Consider the following 21,506-nt stretch of genomic DNA (forward strand, 5'->3'; position numbering starts at 1 on the left):
CTATTAGTAAAAATTTTTGAGCACGCACCCCCAATATATGTATATTTATATTTGCACACCTCTATTAGTAAAAAATTTTTCAGCACGCACCCCCAATATGTGTATATTTATATTTGCGCACCTCTATTAGTAAAAATTTTTGAGCACGCACCCCCAATATATGTATATTTATAGTCACACACCCCTATTAGTAAAAATTTTTGAGCACGTACCCCCAATATATGCATATTTATAGAAGTAGAAGTGCTAATATTTTTTCCCGCACCCCAGTGGATCGTCCTGAGCACCTCCTGGGGTTCACGCACCCCACTTTGGAGACCACTGGTCTAAAGGATGGAGATTTTGGAACAGGCACAATTGCCAACAGCTGTGAAAATAGTCCAGGCGAGAAGGTTGACTTACCTCGATGTAGGGTGCTGGATAACAACAGGCTCTGCAAACGAGCCCCGTTTGGGCAGCTCCAAAGCAAAAGGAAGAGAGGTCGACCCCATTGCAGCTCTCTGAATCGGCAACCTTACAGGTTAACAACTCCAGCAGATTGAATGAATTGGCCCAGGATAGGACTGCTTCTCCCACGGGATGGTTTGGATTATAATTCGGGTTGGGGGTGCGGGTGGTGTGGATTTGGGTTTGTGAAAGCTTGAAAGCCTTTTGCTGGTGCCTCCTGTGGCAGCAGCACTAAAAAGGGGCAGTTTCTCCTGTTAGACAGGTCCCAAGCCTTTTTATAAGTCGACACCTTGAATTTCAGCCACGAACTCGGAAGAGAGTGCAGGGGGAAATGTGGCTTGCTTCCTGCCTTGCAAACCTTTCTATCTAGATTATTTGCCATTGAACCTTACTAAATAATATCCAGACCTGTCTGGAATGTCAAGATTTGTTTTATATTCATCCACTTTAGGACTTAGGAGTTTCTGACTCCAGACTTTGAGAAATGAGGGCACAGGTTGGGTTTCTCACCCTGTGCCCTGAGCCGTAGCCTGCACTGCCTCTTGCTCCTACCTGCAAGACTCTGAAGCAGCGGTATGCTGCTTTGCCTGCTAATGGAAAGGACGTCCACGCAGTAGATAATTAGCAGTCATCCATCTAACGGTAGCATCTGCTTTTAAACCTTTCTTTCTAGTTTATTTGCCATTCAACCTTATTAAAAAATATCCAGATCCCACTGGCACGTCAGGATTGGTTTTATGCCCATCCACCTTAGGAGTTTGGCATTTCTGACTCCAGACTTTGAGAATTGAATTAACTTTTTCCTCTTGCTACCAAACTGTATCACGGTCACCTCAACCAGAATCCATCCCTGTTGTGCTAGGCAGCGTTTAGTAAGGGAAGGGTATGGCCAGAAGTAAAGGTATATATGACAGATGATTTACTGGGAGGTGGAAGAGAGCACAGATTTATCCCACTGCAGCAGCAGTTCATGTGTACACTCTTATCCTGCAGTTAAGTGAAAGCTAAACAGGCAGCTTTCACTGAGGAATAAGCTACCATGGCTTTAACTTGCATCTCTTGTGGAGTAAATGTGTGCACGTGTGCTGTTACTGATGATCAGCAGATGTGAGGTCAAGTCCTGCCCTCCTTTTACCTCCTAGTAAATAGTTCATCTGCCTGCATGTTAAATCCTGGTCTCAACTTGCGGTGCAAACACGTGGACAAGAAGCAAGAAGGGAAGCAGAGGCTGAGAGAGGTGAGGTGACTTGCCCTTTATAGAGCTCAGTGCCAAGTCAGGGCTAGAGCCAGGAGATTGGGTTTCTCACCCTGTGCCCTGGGCTGTAGCCTGCGCTGCCTTTTGCTCCTGTCTGCAAAACTCTGAAGCAGAGCTGTGCTGCTTTGCCTACTAATGAAGAGGATGTCCATGCAGCATCTATCTAACGGTAACATCTGCTATTAAATCCTGCATTTGCCATCCTATTTTTTGCTTCTAATTTAAAAAAAAAAAACCAAACCTCAACCCTTTCTTGGAGTCCAAAGATGTGTTCTGGTGCGGGATACAGGAGCTGTTATAACACTGAAAAAATCCCATCCTAGGAAACTCAACACTGTAATATCTCAGGTGGAAATGGCTTGTGTGTTTTATATTAGCGGGACCTGACAGAGAAGGAGAATGTCAAGTTTCTTTGAAAATACTGAGGATAACCAGTGTTTTTACAAAATCAGTGCTTAGTGGAAGAATTAGATCAGTACACACCGGATAAACCATGTCAGGTTGCTGGACATTATTCTGTCTTTGCCTGTAGTCTTCCATGTGTGTGGAAAGAGGCCTGTGCAGGTTTCTCATTTTCTCTCTTTTTTTCCCTGGCTCGGTTACTTATTTATTGGGCTATCTGTTTGCCTTGAAATTTTCCACTTGTCAGATGCTACGAGGCCTTTGCACACGAGGCACCTATGTCATCTATATGAAAAAAAAGCTGTAGCATTATTTATTACTCTCTTGTATATGACTTGGTAGGGCTCCCTGATAACATTTTATAGTCAGCAGCTGAGGTAAACTAGATAAATGACCATCTTGTTGCATGAGGTCTCCATTCCCAGTATTCACTCTGCTTTATTGCTTGAGATAAGCTGGAAATGCACAATGCCGGTGGAGCTGTGAGTACTGCAGAGGTGAGATGCTGAGAGAGGATCATATAGGATACCTGCCTCGGCTGCTGCAGGTCCCTGTCTGCATGCTTTCTCACCTGGATTTTTACCCGTTGGGGTCCAAGCCTCTTGTCTGGGGTGTCTGGGCATCAGGGGCTGCAGCATCACTGGTGGGATGCAGACATCTCATGGCAAGAAGACAAGGGATCGGGGGATCCTATTAGAGTAGGGGGCAGGGAGATGGAGGCAGAGGCTGAGAACAAGGAAGGAAGGGGATGAGAGATGGATTGAGTCAGACAGAAATCAAAGTTTCATCCCACTGAAAGGCATGGTGAAGGCCCTAGAGGGGCTCCAACTAGACCAGGGGGCTTCCCCAGGACAAAAAACTACAGGAAAGAGGGAGGAACAGAGAAATACAGGCAACCCCTGCTTAATGCTGTTTCGCTTAGCGCTATTTCACTCTAATGCTCATTTTACATTGATACTTGATTCCAGTTAGCACTCAGCAAGTTTCGGTATAATGCTCACAGGCATTGTCCAGCTGGCAGCAGGGAGCATACACTAGCGCTGCAGCTCATCGGCAGCGCACAGCTGCATTGTGCAATTTAGCACCGGTTTGTTTGTGTTGCCATCTTGGTTTGTCAAAAAAAAATTAGTTCCACCCAGTGCTGTTCTGCTTAACTTTATTCCGCGTAACGCTATTCCGCTTAATGCTTGTTTTTTTGGGAACTAGTTAAGAGCGCTAAATGGGGGTTGCCTGTCCATGAGATTTCTGTGCATGAGAAGAAAGGCCAGGGCTGTGATTTGACAGGTGCTTCAACGCCTGCTGGGGAAATGGTATCTCTGAGCTTTCCGCAGTGGGATGCTAGCGCCTGCTTTCAAAGCTGTGCTTGTCCAGCTGAGTTGACCAAGATGCCCAATTACCACAGTTGCACGTACAGGGCAGATGCGTGCAGGCCCACCAAGCCAGAGGTTAGTCTGAACATCTGTTTGTGCGTGCAGTTGTGCTTGTTAGGCAGGCAGCCAAATGTGGCTCGTTAGAAAATGAGCATTTAGGGACAAATTCAGCCAGATGTAAATGGGGAGCTCTCCCAATGTCAGCCATGGCGCACCTGTTCGCTCTGAACTGAACTTGCCCCGATGGGGCCTAATTCGGAAAGGGGTGGGGGGCATGAAAGAGTGAGCTGAGGATTATACCTTAACTGTAGTGCTACAGACCCAAAGCCCCAGAGGTTCGGGAGGTGGAGAACCATAGTTCACTATTAGACTTGTGCTCTGGTAACCAGCTCTCCACATCTAGAGGCAGGAACCTATTGCAGACATGCGCTGTGTTTCTTTCCGACTCTGATCTGCGTCTCCAGAAAAGCCGCACGTGCCCTTGGGGTGCAGGTGAATGGCACAGAGCCAGTTTGTCTTCCTGCCTTGCTCAGGTCCTCCCAGGTACTTTGCCATCTTCTCTCTGGCTTTCCACCCGTCAGTTATTCCTGTCCTGTGTCATTCTTCCAGCCAGGGCAGACGTTGGCACCACCCAGATAAGCATCACATTTCTTTGATTACTAAAAGGAAAAATGACTCACTGACTCTTTTTTCCAACTCACTCGGTTTTCCTTCTTATTTTGGAGACAAACGCAAGCTTGTTCCTCCAAAATTGTTGACAAAAACGGCATCAGCTGTGAGCCATTAGCTTCACTGGTGCAATCCTGACTTTGCGAGTGGTTCGTTAAGTGAAGATCAAAGCCTTGCTCCTGCAGCGTTGCCAGCTCTTGCTCTGACATAACAAGGCTTGTGCTATTTTTTAAGTCCCAGCTCCTGTGAGGCTGGGGTCAGCTTCTGACCCTTCTGGTTGCAGAGGAGAGCTGGAAGAAGTGATGCAAGTGCACCCTGGAGGCATATAGGAAGAACCAAAAATGCCACGCTCCTGACTTTGGGGGCTAAAGTTGGATACAACTATTACTCTGTGCTGACCTGAGCACCCAAAACTAAAGAATAGCAAATGCATTCAGTGAAAAATGTTGTCATCGCCAGGCCCTGCTGTGCATTTCTTTTGCTCTGTGCAGAAATCCCCCTCATCTGTACTGGGATTCTTCCTACCCCGTCTGCCCAGAAGGCTATATTCAGAGCCCACTGAAATGAATGGAAATACACTCACTGCTTTCACCGGCATTGATCCTGGAATGGGCCAGATCCTGTGGCCTTTGCTCAGTGTGTGTGGACACAGCTCCAGCTGATATAGCACACGGCGAACCGTATTCTCAGCTTGCACGAAGCAATGCAACTCTGCTGACCTCACGAGGAAGTGGTAAATTTTCTGCTAGAGACATGCTGCCATAAAGAGGGAAGAATGATATTTTTTCAAAGGTTGGGCTCCCTTTCGGAGGCCCAACTTATAACTGCATTTTCCACTGGTACAATGTGCAGATCGGAGCAGTTATGTCTCTAGGCAAGCTGACTGGGAGCCCAGGCTGAAGGCATAAATCATGTTTGTGCCTTACGTACATTTTCAGGCTTACGAAGCATCTGTAGACAGAGAATTTGGACCTCTACCATTAAAAAAAATTCACCCATTCCCCCCTTACCCTTTCTAGTCAAAGAGACCACGCTTTCTTTAGCATAATACTGTTGTTCCTACTTCTGACACAGATGTCACCCCTATGTCGAGTCAGTCAGTGTCTGTGGCCTTATATCCTGGCATCTCAAAGGAAGAGAAAGCAGTGAAATGCAATGTAGGTATCTTGTAATTGTGAGTTAGTTATTTTACGCACAAAATCCAGTCCTGGGACAAAGGTGGTCAAACAGCACACAAGCAATGCCTTCTTCTTAGCATCTCTGGCTTATGCCCAGTTCCTAGAGTACACGCTGCCTCAAGAATTACTCTAATTAGAGACCAAGACAGGGAGCAAACTCTTCAATAACTGGCTCAGTTCCCTTTCCAGAAACTACCTTTTACATGCAACTCATCCAACGTGGCTTTATGCAAAAGCCCAAACTTGCAAACAAAGCAAAACAATGAGGCGGCCGTGGTTACCGTGACAGGCAGCGATTTTGGTGAGAGCTCGTCAGGATTTACCTGACAGAAGGGTTTTCCATTGGAAAATATCCATTTGTCAATGCCGTCGTGTTTCATGGACATGGATCGGTTTTGACAAAGCTTTGGAAATGCACACCGGCTTCGTGTCAGGTAGCCCGATGGCTCACCTGGTAGACCGCAGAGGAGCATAGGCTGCAGAGCTTAGTAGACCGACAGCTTTAATAGCCCTGGGGGTCCTGGCATCAGGCTGTCCATGCACAGCAGGCGTGCACATCAGGAGCAGGATGTCTATAGCTCCAGGTTGGTTAGTGATCCCCATTTCTTCCCAGTCTTGTTGCTGGATGCACAGGGTTTTGCTTTTTCTCTCTGCTGCTGGATCAGGGAGCGCGAGGCTGGAGCCGGCACTACGCACCATGTCTGCTGCACGGCAGGGCAGATGCTGGGATATCGCAGCTTGGAGCACAAACTTAGGCCCAGATCATGGGGCTGGCTGGAAGCTAAGTTTCAGTGGCTTGGTCTGGCCCTCCTGCCTGTGCTGTGAGGCTTGGGAGAGAGCAGAAGTGAGTGGGCCAAATTACTGTGTGGGGACGGTGGCCTGGATTGAACTTCATCCACAAAAGCCACTGGGCCAGCCCTTTCTGCAATGGCTTTTGGGGAGGTGGGGTGCCAGCTTTGTATTCCCTGGACGACGTTCTCAGAAAAGGGTGCGTGTGAATTCAAATACAATGAAGGCTGACTTTTTTTGTGCATTTTCTTTCTTCCCCTCCTCCCCTGCCACACTTCCATTTATCAACCTTCAACATCTTGCGTCCCCTGATTCATGCTGGGAGGGCTTTTGTTTCTGAATCTGTAATCAAAGCACAAAACAGTAAGGTCATTTCCTTGAGATTATATGGCAACGGAAGAAGCCAGGGACCGTGTCTCCCCACTTCCACTCGCTCATATTTACAGAAACATCTGAAGGCTCGGTGCACGCGTTGTCTGCTCTGTGCCTCTAGGGTTTCTCCCATCCTTTCAAACACCCAGAGCGCGTGGCTTGGAGGTAAGAGAATATCTTCATATTTTTTAATGCTTACCAGCTGCAGATAACGGCGGTGGTTGCTGTTGTTCTGAGTCCTGACTTACATGCGTGACACAGCGCTGTAGTTAGAGAGGGAAGGAGAGTGCGAAAACAATAGGGAGCAAAGTGGGCTTGCTCTGGGAAGGGGGCTTCACGGTACCGACTGCCTTCTTTTTGTCTGATCGTTTTCTAAAGACCAGGGTTTTTGGGGAACTTTATTTGCATCTTCAATCCTCCATCCTGGAGGATGCTGGTTGTTTGTTTACCCTCGGCATTTCCTGTCTTTGTTATAACGGCTGTCTTGGATGCTTAATGCAAGCGCTAAATCTAAGCTGGACTCTGGTATCTCTTGCTGCTGCAGCTGGGGATCAGGGCTACGATTTTTGGTGTCAGAGAAGCCGCATTTGCAGGTTCGTCTTTTATTTTTACGGCGAGAGACTGCTTTGAAATATGATTTAAGCTCCGGATGCAGAATTCCTACAGTGAATGGGACTTTTCCACGTGTTGCCGTGTTGCTCATCAGTAAGATCTGTACTCCTCTGTCCCCGATAAATCAGGGAAGGGCTGGCTGGCACTGAAGATGCGGCAGCGCACATGGAGCTCGTTAGCAGCCTTTCAGACTGATCTTTTTTGATTGGAAGCTCTTGTTTTGCTTCGAGAAAGCAGCACGGAAAGTCCAATTCTGTCAAAGCCATTTAAATGCCTCCCGATACATGTGTCATCAAGCCTTGCTGTCCTCAGAGCGCCTTTTGAGGCGGATATTAGATAACGGATGGTGCAGCTAAAGTTTTTTCCTTCTTCTGGAAGGGTTTTTCCACTCCCCTCCTGCAATTAAAGCCTGTCCAGGTAGACTGCCGGCATAACCCACCGCTCTCCCTGCTTGCTTAATATCTATTCCGGATCGGCATCAAGATTTCCCGAGCTGTGAAAGAGGGGAGCTGCAAAATGTAGGATAGCATGGAGGCTAGGGGAGAGAGGAAGCAGGGTTTGAAGGACAGGGCAAAAACGAGAGACTTTGGAAAGAGTTGATCAGCAGTAGGGAAGGAAGGGGAGTTGGGGTTGGGGAGAGGAAGGAAATGAGACGGCGCGAGCAGGGATGGCTGCTATGGAGAGAAGCAGGCTGCGTGCATGGAGTCGCTAAGAAACGGAGAGAAGATGCAGGAAACCTGCTGGAAAAGGGGGGACAAGGTGGGCTTCGAGCAACTGCTGCAGGCCCTCAGGAGCCTTTCCTTTGCAGACAGGCTTCACGAGCTGAGGAAGCACGAGACGCCCCGAAGGAAGTGCAAAGGGGACCATCTTGGGATGGGGCGGGCAGCAGTGCGTGGAAAGCCATCCACGGGAGGAAACGGCCTGTGTGTCAGGCCTCAGGGAGCCAGGAGGGGGTGGATGGGAGAAGGATGTTGGGTTTCCTCGGGCCAGAAGGAAGCTCCCTATTTTTGTGACTGCTCACGTCACGGAGCAGTGTCCATGTCCATTTGCAGTAGACCATTAGGCTGTTTCTAGGAGGCGTACGGTAGTTTTCCCAACTTGACCTCAGCTCGGAGGGACGCAGCTCGGGGCCCCAGGTGAGCACCGTCGGGCAACCACGCGCCGGCGCGGCGAGACGGCTTTTCCAGCTGCATCCGAGCACAGCGGGGCGTGCGGGGAAACCACGCGGATGCTCGAGGCTGGTGAAACGGCGATACAGGGAAGTGAGTTTGTCGCCGCAATAAAACGAGGCTCGCATGGGGAAAGAGCACGTCCCCGGTACGGGAACCAGGGGGAGATTTTGGACGGTGAATGTAACAGGGACGTGCTGGGGCCTCCCCAGTGTGACGCAGATGGCTGCAAACTAGGGCAGCCTTCACATGTCTTATGAGCAGGGATCCTGGTTGTCTCCGATTAAAAAATTAAATAAATAACCCCCACCCCCAATTTTCGGATTAAAAAAAGTAACCCCAAATCCACATTTTCCCGTGATTAAAATGAAACGCCACAATCTATATCTCTATACTAGTGGCGTTTCATTTTAATCGCAGAGAAATGTAGTTTTGGGGTTGCTTTTTTTAATCCGAAAAGTGGGGAGTTTTTTTTTATCAGAGAAAACCAGGATCCCTGCTTATGAGTGATTGCTGCGTATCATCTCTTTAGCTCCTGACAGGTAACAGAAGTCAGGACTAACACTGAAGGTCACCAAGTTAGGTCTGGGTGATGCCCACTGAAAGCAGGAGGAATTTCATCTCCTGCTTCCAAAAAGGCAGGAGGAGGGAGGTTCCCCGCATTTTAAAGTGTCTAATTTAGGATAAAACAGGAAGTGCCAGAAACAGTCATCATCCAGCGGTGCGTTTCCAAAAGCCACAGCAGGCGATATTTTGAGCACCTAGGGCTGGGGTGCTTTTTCATCCGCAGGTCTCTAAAGCGCTTTACAAAACACGGCAAATACCATTTGCTCCGTTTTGCAGCTGGGCAAATGTACGTCAGTGAGGTTAAGTGATCTGCCCAAGGCGAGGTGAGTCAGTGGCACAGCCAGATCAGCTTGCTCATTTTTTGGTTCGTGGGGCCGTGCCGTAGAGCTGGCTCATCCTCTGAGGTGTTGTGTCCATATGAACGGTCGAGAGAAGCTGTCACATTCCTTGTATTCAGCACGCTGCCCCTGCCCGGGCTGACGCTGCCTTTGCTCCGGCGGCCTCGGCTATAACAAGAGTCGTTAGATTTTGTGAGATTTTCCATGAGCTCCCAGGAGATTTCATTTGGAGCAAACGTTACCGTGAGTCCTTGCATGGTAACTATGCAATTACCGCGCATGCCAGCATTGCATGTGATAAGCATGCATCTAACAGGCACTAATTTATGAGCTGTGTTCCTGCCAAGGAAAGCAGATGTTCTATCAAGTATTTCATTGACTCAGTATTTATTGTGGATTTGCACTGATTGCTTCCTATTAATTTTCGCAGTTTTGGCATGAATTGCGGCATTTTGAGACCTCCTCACATGCGTGCGCCCTGGTTTGCTATTGGGTTTTTATACTGTGTCAAGTCCTAGGTTTTGTCAGAACAGTAAAACAGTAAAACGTGCTGGTGACAGGGACCTCGGTGGACTAACAAACGGTATTGTGAAATGTTTCCCCGGCTGAATTTGAAGGGAACCTTTTTGTTGTTGAAAAATAAGGGACTGGTCCTGCAGGGAAAGGAAGCTGACTTTGTCCTTGTTCAATCAGATAGGAGGATTTTGGCTTTCACTGATAAGGCTCTCAGCTAGATAAGTCCTTTAGGACCTCAGGAGAGCCTGGAGAAGACTGGAGGCTGCTTGTGCGATGAGCAGTAGAGGGTTAATGGGGGCGGCCAGGGGCGCTCCTGCTGCAGTACGCGCATCTCTCTGTGTCGTCCCCTGCACGCTCCTAGACACGCAGCAGCCCTATGTACCGATGCACATTCCTCTTTGCAGGCACACAGGTACCTGCCGGAGGATGTCTGCAAAGCATCAGCAGCATTGGCATAATTGTACGAGGTGGGTATGCACTACGCTGCATGGCTGTAGCAAGAGCAAGCACAGCCAAGCTGTGGTATCGCCTTGCGGTGGTTGTTTTTTCCATAAATCACTATCACAGGCATAGCGGCATCATCTCTCCCGAATACACATTAGCTTTTTGGCAACAAACATACCGCATCCCTATTTTGCCATTGTGTAGGGTTTGTGACTTCGGGAGATCTGTCATTTGATTTGTTTGAGGCTTTTTTTTCATTGCAGTTGGCTCGTCTTTAAAGAGCGGTTTTAACGGCCTTCGAATCTAAGCATGACGGGCTTTTTTTTGGAAAGCTCGAGCTAATTTTAGGAAAGCATCGTTGGGGTTTTGCATCGTGCCGCTCATGATGGACCAGCAACCAACCAGAGCGAGCTGGAAGTTGTGCTTAAATTCACATCTCTGAGCCATTGAATGCATTGGGAATAGGAGAAACAAACAGTAAAAAGGACAGTTGTACCTAAAATCTGTTGGCACTTGGCCCCGAATTATTGCAGTTGCCTGCAGTGAGGGAGAATGCTTTGGGTTGCTGTCTTGCCAGCATTTTACTAGCTCAGCTGGTGGGGTTTATGGGTTGGGTTTTTTTTTTTAAGACTTTAGTACCATAGAAGTATTTTGGGCAGCTTCCATGCTACCCAGAGAGCTTTAATTCCTCCAAGTCCAGTCGATGTCTGTTGTTGTTAAGACTCAGCCAAATTTAACATACCCAAGACTACTATGGAAATGGTCGGTGGAGGGACACTTGTTCCCATCAGCATGGAAGTAACTCCTCCCCAGCCTGTCCGCAAGTGAAAACAGCTCTCCTGCTCCAATTATTAGTATTGTTTTGAAGATGGGCCAAAATAGATAGGAGAGACTGGGGAGGGGGGCAGAGAAAAGTGCCAAATTAGCATTGGTTTGGGGGTTTTTTGCCAATTTTCTCCTCTAAAACTGCTGAAGACAAATGACTCCGGGGAGCCTGCAGTGAGGTGCGTCCTGGGGTTGGGGGTTGAGGGGAGAAAAAGGAGGGGAACCCTGTCTCTGACACTGGGGCAGGAGGCTGGACTCGATGATCTTCCCGGGACCTCTCCAGCCCTAATGTCTATGAAATCTATGTCAGAAAGTTGCATTTGATTCTTTGGCATTGCTTTTTAACGCTTTTTCTGTAGCGTTAACACTGTGAGTGCAGTCAGTAAATGCGGAGCATGAAGCGATGGTCTCGAGTTGCAGCAAGGGAAGTATAGATGAGATGGTAGGAAAAACTTTCTCATGAGGAGGGTAGTAAAACACTGGAACAGGCTCCTCAGAGAGGTGTGGGAATCTCCATCCTTGGAGGTTTTTAAGACCTGGCTAAACCAAACTTTGGCTGGGATGATGTAGGTGGGGCTGGTCCTGCTCGGAGCAGGGGGTTGGACTAGATGTGACCCCCTGAGGTCCCTTCAAGCCTTGTTGTCTAGTCTAATGTGTTCTTGGGTAAAGATGAGCATAAACTGAAGTGTGTAAAGTCAAGTAACGGCAGTGATTGCTTGGTGCAAGCAATCTAGCAAGAAACCTTTGTCGTAGTCAGAGGAGGAGGAATAGACACTGTGCTGCCTTGCAAATACCCATTTAATACTAAGCAGATACCTGGCTTTTACAATAAGCATCCAGATGAAAAGGGACAATTAAGGAGGAGATCCTGGCTCCATCACAGGTAATGGGGAAAACCCTCATTGGCTTCATTGGGTCCAGGATTTCAGCCAAGGTTTCTTTTATGCCTGCAGCCATGTGAATTAAGTCAACTGAAGTCTTGCTATTGAGTGCGGTGGGAGTGGGATCTGCCGATGGAAACCACTTGCCAGAGGCACCGCGGGGAAGAGGCGGACAAGGGAAAGCCGGGGCTGGGGTATCTCCAGGCTGCGGGCGAGGATGGATCTGGATCTTTGCTTCTCGGAGCCGTTTCCCCTGGGGTACGACTGGAGCTGCACCGAGAGTCAGCAGCCGAGGAACATCTCTGAGGGGGATGCTGTCCGCTTAATCCTCTGTCCCGAGGAGCAGAGGGATGGGATGGCATCTGGGCTGGGATAAAGCTTCAAAGGTTGCAGGAGACAGAGCCCAGACAGCCAGGGATGTAACATTGCTCCCCACATCCCCACGCTACACCTGTGACGTAGGGCCAGCAGGATGCATGGACAGCCTCCTGCCGACCGCAGCAGGGAGCCAACCTTTCTTTAGAGGGAAGGAAGCCTGCACAAGCCCAAAAGCAGTGCTTGTAAAACCCAGCACTCACGGAGGTGGTCGGTATGCATCACCGGCTGCCTTTTGAATGACAGTCACCTCTGCGTGCACACAGGAGTTTGCCCCTCAACACTAGACTGTTGCCCCCTTAGTGGGGAACGAATGAACGTGCATGTAGTGTGTGTTTGCAAGCAGGTGCTCCGGCACAAGGTGTTTTTAGAGACCTGTGGGGAAACTGCTGCCGTTTCTGCAGCCCAGCCATTAAAATCAAGTGCTTGTTTTTCAGCGAGCACTTTTGGCTTCCTCTGGCATGATGCAAAAAGCTTGGTATGATTCCCTCCAGGGTGGCACACCCTGAGGTCTGTACTTCTTTACAAGGTAACATAAAAATTGTGAGGCTGCATGATTTCTCCATTGCTCATTTTTCTTCCAGCGACACCCAGGCCTCTTCCTTCAACTGGGGCCAGCCACTGCTTTTGCTTCCTGGGCTGTGCTCAGTTTGGGAGCTCTGTATTTTTTTAGATGGGTGCCTTTTTATTCCCTCCTTCCTTCCCCAGTCCATCATCGCTTTCCTGCAGGCTGGATGTAAATAGGCTTGTTCCACTGATGTAAATGGCTTTACACTGGTCGTGCACCACCTAAGGACCTGAATCTAAGTGTGTTTGTGATGGGGGGCTGGGGTAAGAGTCGTAATGAACTCTGATGGAAATCTGATGCAGGTTTATGGGCTTCTGGGTTAAGCTTTGAAATGCATCCTGAGCGATGGGACAGAATTTGGGACTCTTAGCATCCCCTTTCCCAAAGGTCCCTGTGTGGGTTTCTGCCTGCGCAGCTCGTCTCAAGCTCAGGTGGGAATTCTGAGTAATTCCTCGTCTGCTTGAGCCCAGCATTTGATCCCACCAGGGTTTGGTCTCCTAGTTCCTTTTAGGACAGCCTTTGGATTTAAAACTTGCAGTGAAGAATCAAGACATCTAGTCTCTCTTCCTGCAGAAACCTGAGCAAATCGCTCGTCCTTTGCTTTTCCGTCTGTGAAATGGGTTAACACTTACCTCCTAACCACCCTGTGCCCGGTGTCCATTAAGTGCTTTTTATCCCTGCAGGGTCTCTTCATTATTCTGACTACATTAGCCCGTGCGGATGGTGTGTTACTGATCCGGCTATTAGCAATGCATGCTATAATGGCATTCTGCAGGACATTTTTTCCTGCTTAATTTTGCGTGGTTTGCAGCCTGTACTATTTGTTGAGTAAAAAGAGTTCCTTTTTTTTTTATCAGTCTGCCGTATGTATCTATCTAGCGTCTCTCTACCATACATCTGATGTATTCTTTAGGGTTTTTTCTTAGTTTAACCCCTCACAGTGCCAAGCAAAGATGACACCTTCAGAGCTAGCACCATGCAGTGCAGACACAGTCTGGAAGATGCTCATGGGGGAGAAGGAAGAAACAAGGAAAGGAGCTGAATCACTCTTAAATCTTTCTCTGGGCTTTTTCTGGAAAAAAAACTAAAGGGACTTGACAGGGAATTTTCCCTGCGTGTGGAAGCATGGTGGAGAGGAAAGGAAGAGCGGCGGGGAGCTTCATCCCTGCGACTTCCCTGTGGTTTGAGTCACCAGTGAAGTCAGTCCCAAATGACAGCAGATGCAATGTGTGTGCACAGCCCAGGCATTGTGACCGTCACCAAACAGCTGCCAATTTTGGCCCAAAATGATGTGAAGCTTATTTAAAATAGTCCTTTCCCCACCAATGTATTTTTAGTCTTTTTTTCCCCTTCCTTACTTGTCATTGTAAGGCCTGATGCTTGCAGCATATCATTGTAAAACAAAAAAAGCCATGAAAATCTGCAGCAGTGACCAATATGGCTAGCTCAGCCATGGCGTGGTGCTCTGTAATTTGTGCAGCGTGCAGAGCTGCAGTCTTTGGCTTAGAGCAGCATAGCGCCTTCGATTTTATTTTGAACTTGAACCCTCTTATAAAGCCGTGTCGCATGAGACGTGTTATTTTGTCAGCTTTTTTTTTCACTTAAGTGTTTTTGAGGCTTCCTGTTTACACAGGACCTAAATATGTTTGTGCCCGCTTTTTTTTTTTTAACGGGATGACACGGTGGTGTCTAAAAATATTGTGCATAACAACTGGCTTCCAATAGAAAGGATGTTACTCCTAGCTAGGAACAGCATAAATATCCTGCAGCTTTTACTCCAAACCCGAGGGAGCACAGTATTATAGGAAATAATGTTTTATGTGCCTAAGAAATGGGCTTCTTGCTATTTAAAGCCCACTGAAGCGGTGCAAAATCGGGCTCTTCAACCCAACGTGGAAAATTCTGCAGTGGTAGCTCAGGAGTCAGGGAACGACTGTCGTCGTTTCCTCCCTTTTCATCCTCCAAATGTCCATGTAGAAACCGGCCAGATGTGAACACTTTGGAGGGGAAATCCAGAGCAATTTTACTGAAGATATTAAGAATTGACTTCAGTTACCAGGAGCTGAATATGGCTCTTGCCCTCTGGGGTGAGACCCTTTCTGAAAATGTAAAACCAGGGAGTTCATCCCAGCCAGGCAGCATGGTTTTGTCCCTTATACATGCACCAGTTCAGAGCAGGTTACGTACGTAGTCCTGCTCCTCCGATGCCCTCTCTTCTCATCAAGCATCTGAGCAAATCGCCCGCTTACACAAAGCCTGCTGGAATTGCTAGTCTGTGTGCTCAAATGCTGCAGAGCTGCTGTAAGCATTGCACTGGGCAGTCATTTCCCCTCTCCTTTCCCTCCCTCCACTTTTGAGCAGCATATCTCTGTGCAGAGAGCAAAGGGGTTTGCAGACAAGTTGGGAAGACAAGGGTATCCGGCATCTCTGATGCCCTCGGTTCGGCGCTGTTGCTAGCTGGGTTACGTTTTGTTCCACTTCTTTTTGTTTCGTTTTGGTTGTCTGATTTCCTCCAGGAGATGGGATTGAAAACAGGCTTTCATGCATTTCAGCCGCTCCGTTTTCTTAACCATTTTCTAGGAAATGGACACCATTTTCCCCCACCACCACCACCCCATCATTGAAATCATTGCCTGCCAGACTAGACTGACTTGGGTATGTGCAGGTGAAAAAACTCTAACTGATGTAATTTATTTCCTCGGTGCACAAAGAAGATGCCTAGTTGGATTGAGCTGAAAGACATAGCTGCGTAGAGGTCTCCAGGCTGCTTATTAATACCTGTGCCTTAACTTTTCCAGGGCAGCATGAATTCCTCTTGTGCCAGATCCCCGCAGATCGATGCTCCATCAGTCACTTTTGAATTAGCAAGCCATATGGAGCAGAAGATGAAAAGGTCGCTGCAGCCGACCTCGGAGCTGATGGGCCTTTTGAGGAGGACTCGCGGCATGTAGATCTGCAGGGTTTCACGTGGGTCTTTCGCAGACAGCTTGAGGCAATAGTTGTAATAAATCATTGTGCTCCTGGGGAGCCTGTACCAGTCCCCTTGTGCACCAGCTCCAGAAACACAGGGGTTTGGGCCTTGAGCTAAAGGCAGCCCCTTTTAAGTTAGGACCCGTTGTCTTTCTTGTGGAGATGTCGGTCGATCATTTGGGAGGCAGGCAGTCTTCTCTGTATCTGTAAGTGCCTAAAATAATAGGGAATCACTGTCCTATCGCTCCCCGACACGCGCACGGCAGCGTGGGAGGCAAAACTCTTCTCCCAAACCGCAGACCTGGCCCGTAGCAGCAAGCCTCCTAAGCCGTTGTCTCTGTGACCACGGTTGTAAACCACAAGCATGCATCGTCCTGCACCCACCAGTCCAGTCCCAGCCATGATGTGTTGGCCTGCCGTGGATGCGCGTCTCCATTGATCGCTCCGTCTGTATGTCGGACGCCTGCCGGCTCCGCGGTGGTTGTGAGCCCTTCCATACCCGTAGTGACAAACCCGAGTCACTCATCTGTGCTTGACTCTTTAAGGTAACGGACCTCTTGTCGTGCCCTCGCAATGAGAGTAAGACAGTCGTTTGCAAAGCCAAAAGAGTCTCATTTGGGGATCTGGAGTGAACTGGAGGCTGGGAGCCTCCATTTTTTCCCTTCCTGGCATTAGGAGGCATCCTTCAGGTGATGGCATGAAGTCAGGTCCTTCCTGGCCAGAGCAGCCAGCTCACAGCATTGAAAGAATTGCTCAGTATAGTCCTGGGGAAAAGGAGCTGCCGGGGTCATCTGGGGTGGACTTTAGAAATCAGTTCTTTTGATATTCAGAAATAGCGTGAGAATGGGAATCTGGTGGGCACGCGGGCAGGGCGGGCTTGAGGTCTCGGCCTGCAAGAAGTCTGAAGGAAGGACTGTGCAGAGTCCCCAGATAAACAGATGCCCGTCACAAGCTAAATCTGGGGGTGAGGGGATTGCAGGTGTCCAAAGACCACAGAGACCCCTGGTCCCCTGCCTTTTGAGCGGCTCTGCTCTGCCTTCCTGAAGTCCTGTCTCCTCTTCTGGGTGGAGAGGACGATGTCTCCTGTCCTATCCCATTGCAGAGCATTGGTATGTAGTGTAAGGCTTTTGCAGGGACAGGGATTTACAGCAGCTGTTTGGCTGCTCGAGGGCTCAGTTGTTCTCTCCTGCTTTTTGTTTTTTGCTTTGCACAGAAGACTGCAGATCCTTACTCTGATCCTGCAGGCTGCTCTGGATGAGTGCAGACACATGCTCTTCATTCGCAAACAGAGCAGCCTGCCGAATTAGGGACCCAGTGAGCTGGCCCAGATCTATCCCAGCTGAGCTAATACACATGCCACAGCAATTATAGCTCAGCACATCTTATCACTGAATGCTCTTGCACTGTTCTTGTTCCCATTCTTAACTTCTGGATTCAGCTTTCCAGCACCCTGGAAAGTCACTATTTCATTTTTGAGATAATATTCCTTGAACCTCAAGTATTATGTCTATCGCCAGGTCATCACCAGTTTAATTCAGAATAAATGGCATGCTGGACGGAGGACAGCGTAGATAGATATCTGCAACTATTTTTAATGACATTTGGAACATATCCCTGGGGGGAAGGAAGCCCTGCCTGGTAGCTCTGCATCTCTCCTGTGTGATCTTGCATGCTGTACTTAGGGCTTGATTTTTTTTTCTTTACTCCTCTCCTCCAAAAGCTGCATATCAAGAGCTCCTAGTGATAGGAAACAGGGAAGGAAGTGCTCAGACTTCAGCTCTTCAGCTCTGTGCCAGAGTGTTTTCAATCTAAAACTGAGAATAATACTAACTTATCTATCTCCGTGGGCGTCCTGAAGCTTTAATTACTTAATAAACACTTTGAGAGTCTGCTGGATGGCTCAATAGACGTGCCGGTTATGGATGGTTACATCTTTGAGACTTTAATCTTGCAGGCAGTCCTCCTTTTTCCTTAGTACAATGTTTATGTATGTGAGTTTTTATAATGGAAAGGGTTTTTTTTTAAACTTAACACAGATGAATGAAACCATTACAACTCTCAGAAGTGATTAATGTGATTTTGGTGGGAGAAAGCTAATGCAACCAGCAGTTCTGCCACGGCAGGCCCCGCGCTATCTCAGCACAACAAATGGGGGCATGACTTAAAAACCGTATTGGATCGGGCACCTTGCAGGAGGGCCAACAGTATGTCAGAGGCAGAAAAAAGTACCACCTTGAAGCTGATGAAGTGGCTCATCTAAGGGTGTCACGCTGGCAGACCTTTGGTAACAAGTGGATCTGTGATCAGATCATAATGGATTGAAGGGCTCCAGACAATGCAGTCAGTTCAGACATAAATCACATAAACCGCAGACCTGGCCCGTAGCAGCAAGCCTCCTAAGCTGTTGTTTCTGTGACCAAGGTTGTAAACCACAAGCATGCATCGTCCTGCATCCACCAGTCCAGTTCCAGTCCACAGCTACAATCATGGAAGACAGTCGTCTTCGACTGCGAGGGATTGCCGAAGAAGAAGACACGCACAATGCGTTGGAAGCCAGAGCTAGACCTCTGGACCTTTCTTTGCAAAACCAAAGGTTGGCCGGTGGGATTTAAAGGTTGTCTTCCACTGTTAGTAGTAGCCACAAGCTGGGTCTTTGTGAGTCAGTGGGTGTGTCTACATGTGCACTTTAATGCGCATTAGCCTATTTTAATGCATCACAAAAACACCTAATGTGCTTTAAAATATGCTAATGCACATTTTTTTAATACCTCACAATGGAGGTACTAGATTTAATGCTGATTAGCTAAAGCGCATTAATGAATGTGTAGATGGGTGCACCAGGGAACAAATCTGGCTCTTCCTGGCACTTGTAGCATTGCAAGATGTTCTGTGAGGGGGAACAGTAATCTAGTCTACATGTAGTTTTTTTTGCCAATAAAATTGTTTCAGTAAGGACTGTGATTTTTTTGTGTGTGTTTATTATGATCGCTGGGGCAATGTAAAGGGATTGCATTGCTTTCTGCTTGCATTTGGGTGTGAACGCTACCTTATATATTTGAAGTCCTGTCTCTTTCTATCTTGTGGATTTTCTAGAGCTTTCTCAATTAAGTCACTTGCCGTGTTACGTGTGGTCTGAGCCAACTCCTTCCCGACGTCTCGGCTGGCAGATCTTCAGTTGGCGTAAACCGATGTCATTTCACTGGCTTGAGTAGAATTGTCCCAATTTCCAGCTGCTGAGGATTTGGCCCTCTCTGTGCCATTGTCTGTGGAAAGATTGGTCACTCGTGATAAGAAGAGGACCACTGTGTTTATAATGCCTAATTCATTTGGGAACCCCTATCTTAGAAAGCCACCCTCCGCCTCTATTTAGAGCTGCATATTTATAGCCATCTCTGCCGTCAGGAAAACGAGTTATTTTTATTCTCGTGCCCTCCAAAGAAAAGCCAGGTTTCCTTCACTGATTGCATTCTTGCAGGGCCTTGAAGTCGGTCCCCTTCCCAGAGTCAGAAGGGCCCAGAATAGCGCAGTTTTTAAATAATGTAAAAGCTTTCATGGAACGGCAATAGATTTCAACGGGCCGAATGTACATTGGTTTCTGAACTGTTCTCCTTTTAAAGAGACAGAAATAGCTTTTGATTGACGAACTGACATAAAATTGGAACCGATGGGACCAAATTTAATTCAGACTAATAGGAGGATAACGAGTCTGAGCTCATTGCATAACCCTGAGCAAGCCCCCAGTCACAAAACTTGGGCAGAGCGTTGCCTTCATCATTTCCTCTGCCTTGCTTATCAAAAGAGGGAAGCGGGGCTACAACCCTGGTGTCCCCCCTAGTTGTAACCAGGTGTCAAGGTATAAAATCTGGGGGACTTGCTTGTCCTGAGCCTTTTCTGCCACCGCTGGAGGATGAGCCCATTGAGAAGACCACTTGAATGCAGAGGTTTATGTGGTTCATGGTCACAGGCCAAATTAAGTGATGACTGTACTGCCGCTCTCAAGACCTTCTGTGTAATTTTCACCTGTTTCTGAGAGCTGTTAAGCACTCTAAATTAATGCTTGGAGTCCATGGGAGCTGGAGGAGTTTCCCCTTTGTATGCAGAGTCCATTCAGTTATCAAGGCAGATGAACACTTGCTCCAGCGCAGCTCCGTTGTAGGGACAGGGAGAAGCCTTGTCTTGAGTTGGTGCATGCTAGCCCTTCTGAAAAGCCAAGACAAGCTTTCTTCCAGTATTTCACCCACAATGTGCTCCTTTCCTCGCAGATGACAGAAGGCAGACACTGCCAGGTGCATCTCCTTGATGACAGGACCTTGGAGCTGCTGGTTCAGGTAAAGGCTCTCTTTGGGGGCTATGAATTGAGGGCATTGGTCCCCCAACCTACGGGGGCATAGTCAGAGGTGGGGGGTTTGCTGGCTTCTTGATTTTTATCTTAATATCCCTCAGTAATGCTTTCTAAACAAAGCGCCATTTTCAAACATGATGCAGGTATTTAGGCTCCAAATCCTTTTTTGCTTCCGAGCATGCAAGTCGCTTGTAACTTCTGGTCTTAAATCACTTGGGCACAGCTGGAGGTTTACCCCATGCTGCCTTTGTTACTCACCGGTAAAACAGAACGACGTTTTAAAATCTCAATCTGACTTCTTTGCTATTTTTTTTTTTGCTTTAATCTACTTTGCTTGGATATAGTGGCACAAAATGGGTCCGGTCACCATTGCATGGGTGCAGTTGGGTGTGCAAACTTTTAAATGGTCTTTTAAAAGTGATGTGTTTTCACTGAACATTTTGTTACACAATACCTTGGGGTTTTTTTACTTGTCATTTCAATTGAAGAGTCCTATATCTCAGGGTCTGCTTTGAAGTGGACTGCATCTTCTCATGATCCAAATAAAGGGCCTGGTTCTGGGGGTGGGGAAGGGTCCTACATTTTTTTTTCCCTAAACTTTCTTCGATATCATCAATTCCTTTTTGTCACATAGTTCAAGAAAAGCCTGAATCAGTGTGTACCCTGACCAGCCCCTGCTGCTTCCCTTCTTCTCATTAGGCATCTCAGCTTGACTTGTAGGTTAGAGACCTCGATGGCCTCTGCTACCCAAGCATTTAGTCCTCCTGCTCGCCCATCCTTTCGACGATGCAGCTACCATGTGCTTCTAGATGTATGCACCTCTGAGAGGTAAACTGGTGCCTGGAGCTGTTGTGGGACTATTATAGAGCACTACAAGTCTTTCCGCTACCTGGTGGTATCCCTGTAAGAGTGAAAACTGTTTAATAATAATAAGTTAATAATAAGGCTGAATTGCATGTAACACAACGATGCTTCTCTCCATAGCCTAAACTTCTGTCTCGAGAGTTACTGGATCTGGTGGCATCACATTTCAACCTCAAAGAAAAGGAGTATTTTGGGATAACGTTTATAGATGACACGTAAGTATCTCCATAAGGATTTTTGTCCTTGATTATGGTTATGGAGGGGGGGGAGGAAAAGGCCCACTCTGTCCCATGCAGACTCTAAATGGGACTGTAGGCTAGCCCACACTGGGGTAACGGTGACTCCTTTTTGTAAAGAGATTTTCCTCTCTCCTGGAAACAGTGGCCAGCTGAGCAGAGGTAATATGCCAAGACAAAACAAGAGGGCAGTTGCTTTTCCTTTTTGTTCCCCTCCTTTTTTCCTGTTTCTGTTCCAGGGTGGAAAAGTTTGAGTCAGTATTCGTTCCTCCCAACGCAAGCACACTCACGCAAGCCCTCTCTGTGTTTTGGGGGGG

General features: G+C 47.8%; 1 protein-coding gene across 3 annotated transcripts in view; it reads left to right on the forward strand.

Annotated features, from left to right (window-relative positions):
* FRMD4B (FERM domain containing 4B) overlaps window positions 1-21,506 on the forward strand; it is a 118,701-nt gene that overhangs the window by 28,595 nt on the left and 68,600 nt on the right. For 2 of the 3 annotated variants that reach the window (XM_019536670.1, XM_019536669.1), the window contains exons 2-3: window positions 20,010-20,075; window positions 21,074-21,168. In XM_019536670.1, the coding sequence (XP_019392215.1) occupies window positions 20,010-20,075; window positions 21,074-21,168 (161 nt within the window). Of the gene's footprint in view, window positions 1-6,557; window positions 6,648-20,009; window positions 20,076-21,073; window positions 21,169-21,506 lie in introns of those variants that run through there. The other variant, XM_019536671.1, reaches the window with a different exon arrangement.

Source organism: Crocodylus porosus, unplaced genomic scaffold (assembly GCF_001723895.1).
Source record: "Crocodylus porosus isolate Cpor-Errol unplaced genomic scaffold, CroPor_comp1, whole genome shotgun sequence".
Classification (NCBI taxonomy): Eukaryota; Metazoa; Chordata; order Crocodylia; family Crocodylidae; genus Crocodylus; species Crocodylus porosus.